General features: G+C 30.1%; 1 protein-coding gene across 1 annotated transcript; it reads left to right on the top strand.

Annotated features, from left to right (window-relative positions):
* The first annotated feature begins 2,254 nt into the window (after positions 1 to 2,254).
* LOC118050943 (nudix hydrolase 4) lies at positions 2,255 to 3,943 on the top strand. The gene is made up of 5 exons (XM_035061413.2): positions 2,255 to 2,650; positions 3,064 to 3,169; positions 3,287 to 3,370; positions 3,470 to 3,598; positions 3,689 to 3,943. The coding sequence occupies exons 1-5, from the start codon at positions 2,472 to 2,474 to the stop codon at positions 3,791 to 3,793; spliced, it is 603 nt and encodes a 200-aa protein (XP_034917304.1). The 5' UTR covers positions 2,255 to 2,471; the 3' UTR covers positions 3,794 to 3,943.
* Positions 3,944 to 9,663: the final 5,720 nt, after the last annotated feature.

Below are 9,663 nucleotides of genomic sequence, written 5' to 3' on the forward strand. Positions count from 1 at the left end.
ACTATTTTGCTCCAAAAGCACATGGGCTTGTTTGGAGTATGTTTGAGATTGCTTTTTAAAGTGTTTTTTTGTGCTGAAATGCATTAAAATAATATTTTTTTTATTTTTTTAAAAATTATTTTTAAAATCAACGTATCAAAATGATCCAAAATATATATAAAAAATTAAATTTTAATAAAATAAATTTATATTTTTTTAAACACAAGTACAAACCGCGTTTTCGAACGCTCAATTTCTATCTCACCAACATCTCTTTATTTTTTCTTTTCTACAAAATAAAAAAAAAAAGAAAAGAAAAACATGAGGACTAGTTAATTAATTTCATTTAACTTAGTGACTGAAAATGTTATGATTAACTCTTTGAATAAATTAGAGCGTACACGCTCCTAGATAAGTCCACGCAATTATTTAATTTTTGTACGAATTGGGAAGCGAAATACCGTATTAAATAAGATATTATCAACCGACGCGAGTTCAGCGCGTGGCCCCCTCCCCCCTTGTTTTTACACGTTCTTTACAGAGTTATCCACAAATAACCGCTTTAATGTCAACTAATTGTTTTTTTTCTTGAGAAACAAAAATATTGGTAAATATTTATTAAGAAACAAATATGTAAGGTACTGGACTTGCCATTTCTAGAAATAAATTTTTTTTGTTCATAATAAAGTTGTGTTTGATTAGTATTTTAAAATAGAAATAAAAATATATAGATAAAAAAATTAAAATAAAAATAAAAATATATACAAATATATAAAATACATATGGTCTTGATATAATTTTAAACATAGTTTTTAGACCCGGCCCAGTCCAAGGTCCAGGTTCTGATTTTTGACTGGGTCACTGGTTTTGACGAGGTCATTTAAATCATTTTTTTTTAAAAAAAAAAATCAAAACGATATCATTTTAGTAAAAAAACAAAAGTTAATAAGTTGCAACTAGGTTTTTTGACCGGGTCTTGTCGGGTCAACTGGATCACTAGGTCAACCTTGCTGGGTCACATGGGTTTTTTTTTTTTCCTTATTTTTTTTTCAACTTCGACCTATTCCAGCTCCTGATTAACAGGGTCTCAAGCCGTGCTAACCCATCGAAGTTAATCTTTCTAACTTTCAAAACAGCAACAAGAAAATATGTAGCTTTTGTCCCTAATGTCTCCATAGCCTCTCTTTAGAGACAAAAAAAAATAAAATCAAATCCCATCTAGTTATGTTATGGCTGCAAATAAATTATAATTTTCATAACATATTGAAAAATTAGATTTAAATTATACTAAATATGAATAAGAGGATAATTAAAAAAATAGTGTATTTTTAAAAAATTGAAGAAAAATATAAGAGAATAATTTTTTTAATAAAGTATAAAAGTTCAGATATTATTGAATATAAAATCAATATAATAAAGAATGTCACCTTCTATTTTTATTACTGCATATAAAATATATAATATGATATACTATATGACATTCTTATCTAACTATTTAAGAGAAATATTATATATTCTTGATATATCAGTGGCTCACTTGCACAAAAATACATCTAGTTTATCTTCAATGAAAAAATAATCTTCCTTCCTCTATGTTCACATAATAATTGTTCTATGTTTTCCAATGTCAACAATATAAATAAGCTTGTGATAACAAGTGATTTTGAGTATTTAAAAGGGAGTTTATCATAACTAGATAGGATCTGCTTTAAATAGATTACATGGATAACTTAGCAAATATATTTATAAACTAGTAAGACAAGTATAAACTTAAAAGGAGATTTAGTCACGCATGATGATAATGATGACTCAAAAGAGTCATAACTTTTGATTCAACTATTGAATCATATTTAAATTTTTACAAGAGTTTTCGGAGAGGTTAATTTTTTAAAATCAATTATGAAATCACTATTCCAACCACAAAAATGTTTAGATTTCAAAAATCTTGTCATGAAATCCTAATTTTATCAATTTTATAACTTTTTTATGAATCAATTGACTAATTTAACTAATCATTATAAACCAATCAATCAATTAATTCTGAATTTAATTAATATAGTAGTTCATAAATATAATATTTAATTAAATATCATGATTATATTAAATAAAAAATTACTATTTCTTCAAAACATTTTATTACTGTGAATTTTGTACGCTAACCGAGGAACTTCTCAACATTTTAACGGGCGCGTCTGTCCCACTTGATAAGATAAATCCAGAGCAGTTCCTCTCTTTCTCCGTACTTAAAACTCTCTATTTATAGCATCAAACAACCTTCTAGTTTCTCATCCACACAAGCTCTCTGTTTTGCACTGTTGTCACTGTGTGTTTGCAATTTTGTTAACGCTCTCTGTTTCCTCCAACGATAAGTCCTTCTCTAATTTTAGCAAAACCCTTTCGAGAGAAGTAAAATCCCAATTTTGGAGTATATAATCTGCAAACAGAACACACCGTCGCCAGAATTCCTGTATTGAATCTCGTGTAAGAGAAACATGAGGAACCTATCTTTCTACCTCACGAACTTGACAAATTTACTCAACTTTCTTTTCCCTTTTCTTATAAAAATTCCATCAAAATCTTTGCCTGTGCAAATTGAGACTATGGTTTCGCTGGTTTCTCGTACTGGAAGAAATCTACAGCGGTATGAGAAAGGCTATCGCCTTGTTGTAGGGTGAGTTTCCTTCTCTTTTTTGTTCTCTCCTTTTCTTTTTACTATTTTCCGTTTCTGGGTTATTTATTAATTCATTATGCTTGTATGATACTGCCAAACAATTGGAATTCTTCACAAGTTCGAGGTTTTTTTGAAGGGGGTCATTTTTAAACTTGTTGAATTTGATTTATTTTGGTTTATTTAGTTATAGTTTTGATCTATTGCGTTTAATTTTGTATCTTTCATGGTTTTGGTGTTTTAGGATGTCAATCTAGGCTTAAATTTATTTTTTTTTGATAAAAAGTGAAATAATTTCTCTTTTAGGGTTTTTCAGTGGTAATTAATAATTAATCAATGGAATATAATTTGTATTACTAAACGGTCAAATTTGTCATCTGATCTTTGTTTGTTAATTTGATTTGAAATTTATGCAGGTGCATTCCATATAGATACAAGAAAAGCCAAGAACCAACTTCGGTTGAAGAACTAGAAGTTCTTGTCATTAGTGCACAGAATGGTCAAGGAATGTTGTTCCCAAAGGTAATTACATTATATTACTTGCAGCAAGAGACTCTATCATCACTTGGTTCTTAAGATGCTTGTATTTAGTCGTTTCCTTTTCTTTTTAATTAATGTTCTTCGTGTTGTAATGAACAGGGAGGATGGGAAAATGATGAGTCTATGGTAGAGGCTGCGATGCGAGAGACAGAAGAGGAAGCAGGAGTGATTGGTGTTGTTGGGGTTAGTATTTGCAAATCCATTATCGCATCAGAGCTTCTCAATGTTTCTGCAATGCTTCTTTTCTGAAAACTAATCAAGTTATTGCTGTTGACTTTACAGGATAAACTAGGCCCATGGCAATATAAGAGCAAAAGGAGTTGCATAATGCATGAGAGCTACATGTTTCCTCTACTTGTTCAAGAAGAATTAGATAGTTGGCCCGAGAGCAAAACCCGAAAAAGAAGATGGGTATGTGTTAGTTTTATCCCTTGATGGTGTTAATGCAGCTGTTGAAGAGAATGGGATCTGATTTTGCAATGTATTTGCTGGTTTTTTCAGGTTTCTATTAATGAAGCTAGAGAAGTATGCCATAACTGGTGGATGCGAGACGCTTTAGAAGAACTGGTTAGTCGACGAAGACTGAATCCCCAAGCACAGGGTTAGGAAACCAGGAACAAGTTTCAACCTAGAATAGGTTTCAGAGCGTCTTCTAGATGAAGTACAAATGTTGCTCCTTTTTCATTCTAGTTGATGTACAAATTTTGATTCATTGATTCTTTTAAGTCAATAAACGTGATTCTTTACTGCCTAGAATAGGTTTCAGGCTTGATTCTTTCGAGCCTGTGGATTCTTTAAACGCCAAATGCTTGTTTCTGCAGGCCAATGCTGGCCATGGTGATGGAGTGCTTGGTGACTTGGTCTGTTTCAGTTGAGATTTGTAGATTGATTTTGCTTGATTTGTCTATAACAATGATGCTTTGGCAGACCCGCCATTGATCCAGTAATACAAAATACCTCATAAACAGCAAATCAACCGAAACCCTAGCAGAGCAAGTCATTACTCGATTATATACACAAAATGACATTATCAAGACCAAAGAAAAAGAAAAAGAAAAAACAGTCACTGGCTCTGCATGATCATTGTTTGCTGTCTCTGTAAATTTTCAGGGAACACTATGTAGCTTGTTAGGTGCTACCAATTATACAAGAGAACACTACAGATGACTTCGTTTTGAATTATAAATGCTGTTGCAGTACATTTTGTTGCTCTTCCTCTGTCTTTGCCGAGGATCACCTGATGATCATCAAATATTGACAGTTGAACAAAATGGCTTGCCTAGAATTGATCATAACTGGGATCTTGACACCATGCGCTGGGAAGTTATGATCCATGGCATATCCTTGGAAGTCTTGGTTGCTGTTTCAAAGAGGTTTTGCATCTTCCTTCCGGGTTCCATTTCTGAAGAGCCATCTGACAGTCCCAGAAGGCTGGAAAGGCTTCTAGGATTGGCAGAAAGTCCAAAAAGCCCTCCTCCACTTGTGATGAGAAGAGGTAGGGTAGCTCTGTGATTGATGGACCAACCGTAGTGGAGGAGGTGTTATGGCTTGATCAGCTTGACAGAGACCGGTGGTAGATTTCCCCCCTTCCGGTGGACTATATAGATGGAGTTGTTATGGTTAGATTGAAACTAAGAATATGATATAAAGAGCACCAGGCAAGCTGATAGTGATGGAACCGCAAGTTGCTCTCGAAGATGTGTCCATACATACACAAACATAGAGGTTATTTTTAAAAAAATTAATTCAAAATAAAAAAAATCAAAAAATTTCATAAACACTTTCTAAAAGCAAAAACACACCAGATCTCCAAGCCAATCAAAAAGCACATCAGCGGTTGAGGTCTTGGCCCAGCGGTTAAGGGACTTGTTCTCTTTTCCTCTGCATCCTGGGTTCAAACTCATCCGTGCACGTCTGTCACCCCCGCGGTGCCTTACATGTTCACTGGGTTTGTAGGATTTTCAGTGAGCCGTGAGATTAGTCGTGGTGCGCGTAAGCTGGCCCGGACACCTACATAAATCAAAAAAAAAAAAAAAGCACATCAGCATAGTCATATGAAAGACATAAAAAAGAATTTTAGGAGCTATATGTAAGCAGTGAAGCTTCTCTTGTTCGTAATAGTATTCACAAGAGAAACTCAAAATGGCTTTAAAATTTAACATTTTTCTCTACCACAATTACTATCATTATTACAATATTTTTGTCAAAAGAGTTTTTTTATATGGATAAAATCTATTTATATTGCATGAACATATAAGATAGATAGTGTTTGTAGTAGTATTCACATATCATCCTTTATGAATTTAATTATATATATATATATATATATATATATATATATATATATATAGGAAAAAATAAAACATTTATGATTTTTTTATTAAATAATTTTTTCAGTATTCAGAAAATTTGTCAAGAGAAACAATGTAAGTTTTATGAATCTTTTGTCGTAAGAAAATGATGAAAATTATCTTAATAAAAAAAAAATACTGAGGCCCAATTTATTTTTATATTTAAATTCTATTTATCTTAACAAAAACAATCAAAGGATACAATTTTTTAATATTATATAAAGGATATAATAGTCAATGAGAAGTTTTATTTATCTCAATGAATGCACATGCATCATTGCATTCATCATTTTAGTAATTGAAAAATAATTTATGAACTAAAGAAGAAATCTATATTATTAATTTAGTTTTTTAAAAATAAAATTTATAGACAATCTTACCAATATAATTATATTATATTTAAAAAAAAAATAAAAAACACATTACATTGCAATGCTTTTTCTTTTTTTCAAAAATAAATTCCTTAAAATGAAAATAACAATTTATAAAATAATAAGAGATTAATATTTTTCTTGATAAGCCATATTTCTTAGAAAATAATAATCTTAATTATTGTAAATAATCATTATTGTACCCGAGCTTTTGGTGATTAAATATCTTTTCATCTGTTAATATTTTTTTTATCATCGTTTGTTAGAAAATCAATAAAAATCATATAAAAACACATATTTCCTTAAAATAATAATAATCATATTTTGAATATTTTTCAATTTATCTTTTATTTCCTTCCAAATATATACATATTATTTTTGTATTTCTTTCATTAAAATAGTAGAAGAAATTTTATCAAATCAAATGTTTTGAAGATTTATGCTTTCATATATTAAAATTCATATATATATGTTGTATAAATTGGTTCAAATCAATTTGAGTTCGCAATGAAAAAAATCAAATTGAGGTAGCTTTAATTGAATTATTGAATATTAAATTTTTAAAACATGTTCTTCTTTATTGTAGTATCATAATAAGAGCAATTTCGAGCCTGTTTCGTCCTTCACTTCTCATGCCTTTATTGCTTTACTTTAAGAAAAGCAATTTAAAATAAGTTTTTTCTAAGTAATTTAAACTCCATTGATTAACTTTTGAAAAAGAAAAGTGACTTTACTTTAAAGCATATCATGTTCCATTTTAAAAAAGTATATATGGATACTTTTTGAAAAGAACAATAGAATGCTATTCATTTAAAATAAAAATAAAAAATAGCCTTATTTGTTTTTAAAAAAATTACTACAAAATTGTCAATATGCATATTTGCATTTATATTTATTAAAATATTCCCGGGTATTATTATTTTTTATTCTCAACCTTATACCGATACTATAATTTTTATTAAAAGCAAACTTGTATTTATATTTTATTGTAAATATATGCATGATTAAGAATATTAATACTAGCATTTTATCATACAAAATCCTATTACATTAATGTGATATTTAAATTTCAAATATTAGTGTTAATTTTTTTATATTAATTTAGCTCTTAAAAATATTATAATAGATTTATATGCTTAGGGTCATTTTAATTCAATTAACACAATAATAAATTTACTTACATACAACCTCCCTCGTCGTTTATTATCAAATGGTTTAGTTATTTAATTTCAAAACACAACAAGTACACCAAAACACAATTCAATAGTTAAAATACATTCTAAGGGCATCTCCAAGAAAAAAAGCCATAAAAATTTTAAAAATACAATTATCTTAAAATTTATAAAATTCAAATTGATAATTTTTAAAAAATAAATTTAAAATCTGACGAGACCTATACTCCTCCTCCAGTTTAACCATGATGGATCTTATTACTATGACTGGAAAACTGTTGTTCCTCGTTTTTTTTTTTTAATCTTTTAAATGTTTATATGTGGATATATCATTGTGCTTACGAAGTGAAAGATAGTTACAAAGGGGATAACAATTCTCAAAGGTTTATCTCTTCTGACTGTTATTGTTTCATGATTATATATAATTACTATCAGTGACTTTCCTATTGCTGTGCTAACATGGTTGATCTGAATCGCATCGAAGCTCGAGAGATGGGTTACAAATCAGTTGCACATCTGCTGATTGATCGATGAGCTTCATCGAATAAACCCGCTTGGAAGATGAGGATGAATTTTAAGTTGCTATAGGAATTCACAGGATGTAATTGTTTTGCTGGTTCTAAAGAACTACCAAGACAATCGACTTGATCATGATCATAAGTACTGTGTATTTTGATGCATCCTCTGTGTGGAGAAATTTACATGATGCTCCCCAACACTTAATTTCGAAAAGAAATGAGATCAGTTCCTAGAATACATGCAGAGCATGCTTTGCTGCATGTATCAAGAACTCCGAGATGAATTCCATCGCTGCTGTGGAGGCTGTATGTTATATTCAGGATTCACAGCCATGACAGTATTGAAAAGCTTGATTGGTGAAGTTTATTTCAAACCATTGCTGCATGTATCAAGAACTCCGAGATGAATTCCATCGCTGCTGTGGAGGCTGTATGTCATATTCAGGATTCACAGCCATGACAGTATTGAAAAGCTTGATTGGTGAAGTTTATTTCAAACCATTGCTGCATGTATCAAGAACTCCGAGATGAATTCCATCGTTGCTGTGGAGGCTGTATGTCATATTAAGGATTCACAGCCATGACAGTACACTGAAAAGCTTGATTGGTGAAGTTTATTTCAAACCATTGCTGCATGTATCAAGAACTCCAAGATGAATTTCATCGCTACTGTGGAGGCTGTATGTCATATTCAGGATTCACAGCCATGACAATACACTGAAAAGCTTGATTGGTGAAGTTTATTTCAAACCATTGCTGCATGCTTACAAACTCAATTTCTGAGTTCTCTGAGCGTGTAAAAACTTTGAAAACAGCTCAAAATGGAGAAAGTTGAATGGGAGAGAAACAACAGGAGTCCATTTCTGCTTGACTCACCTCCCACTCGGATATCGATTGTCAGCAGAGGATCAACAATCTCTGAAACGAGATCAGGAGGGCTGTTTTAACAGTATTATGGAGGCTATTGTTGCCCATGAACATGTTATCGAACAGTTGGTCTTTTGCCTGCAAGCATCTCCTTACACTATATTTTAAATAGTGTAAATATAGTTTTTTTATGTACTCCAATGATTAATGCTTTTTTAACCATTCATTTATATTTTAATATTTTTGATACACTCCTAGTTTACTTGTAAATTAATGTAATTAATTTTTATACAATATAATCATATATTTTCATGCATTGCTTCTATTTTCAAAGGGAAAGAAAAGGCCAGTGTAGATGATTTTGTATTATAATATGTGTGTTTGTATTATGATTTGAAAATTTAGAGACAATTTTTTTTATATAGTTTATATTTTATAAATTATTTTTTAATTAGTTTTTCTGCATAAATTTTGTATATTTCATATTGATGACTTGCTGAAATTAAAGATTATGTTTTAATTTGTTGATTATTGTGTGATATTAGTTCAATTTTTTTAATTTAAGAGTTTTTCTTTTGAATTCAGTGTATGTTTTTTTATTTATTAATATTTTAGGAAATTATTTTAAAAAAAATAGATTTACTATTGCTATTATATTGCTAATGATGATAACACTTATGGTTTTGCCTCTAACTATCATCAACCATCGTTATTGTTATTAGTAAGTGACAACCGATCACTAACTGATCGACGATTATCTTTATTTATTAAACTTTAACTTTAATAAAAATCTAAGATTATAATTATAATTATCAATAACTTTTTATACAATATAAGTAAAATATCAATTACCTTTGTCTATTAATCTTTAACTTTTTTTTCCAATTATGTTAAGGTAATTCGTAAATTTAGTTACAAGGGTGGGAAGAGTAGTTAGAAGTTAGTTCAATAACTAGTAAAAGAAAGAAAGTGCTTCTTCAAGTAATAATAAAAATAAACTGAGGGGTGTAGCTCAACTGATCAGGCTCTAGGTTTGCACTCTAGAGGTCACTGGTTCGAGTTCTACAAACTTCAGGGCAACTAGAGGTTTATATGATCATTAACTTCAGGGTTCGTGGGCTTAGTTGAGGTGCACACAAGTTGACTTGGATACCCACATTAATAGAAAAAAGTTTTATTTGGTACATTTTTCTCTCT

This window comes from Populus alba, chromosome 15 (genome assembly GCF_005239225.2).
Source record: "Populus alba chromosome 15, ASM523922v2, whole genome shotgun sequence".
Lineage (NCBI taxonomy): Eukaryota > Viridiplantae > Streptophyta > Magnoliopsida > Malpighiales > Salicaceae > Populus > Populus alba.

Bases quoted from the DNA above. Each gene is read 5' to 3' on its own strand.
- LOC118050943 (XM_035061413.2), top strand. From the start codon at position 2,472: ATGAGGAACCTATCTTTCTACCTCACGAACTTGACAAATTTACTCAAC. The intron at 3,170-3,286 runs GTAATTACATTA...TGTAATGAACAG, and splicing joins AAGGAATGTTGTTCCCAAAG to GGAGGATGGGAAAATGATGA. The intron at 3,599-3,688 runs GTATGTGTTAGT...TGGTTTTTTCAG, and splicing joins AAACCCGAAAAAGAAGATGG to GTTTCTATTAATGAAGCTAG.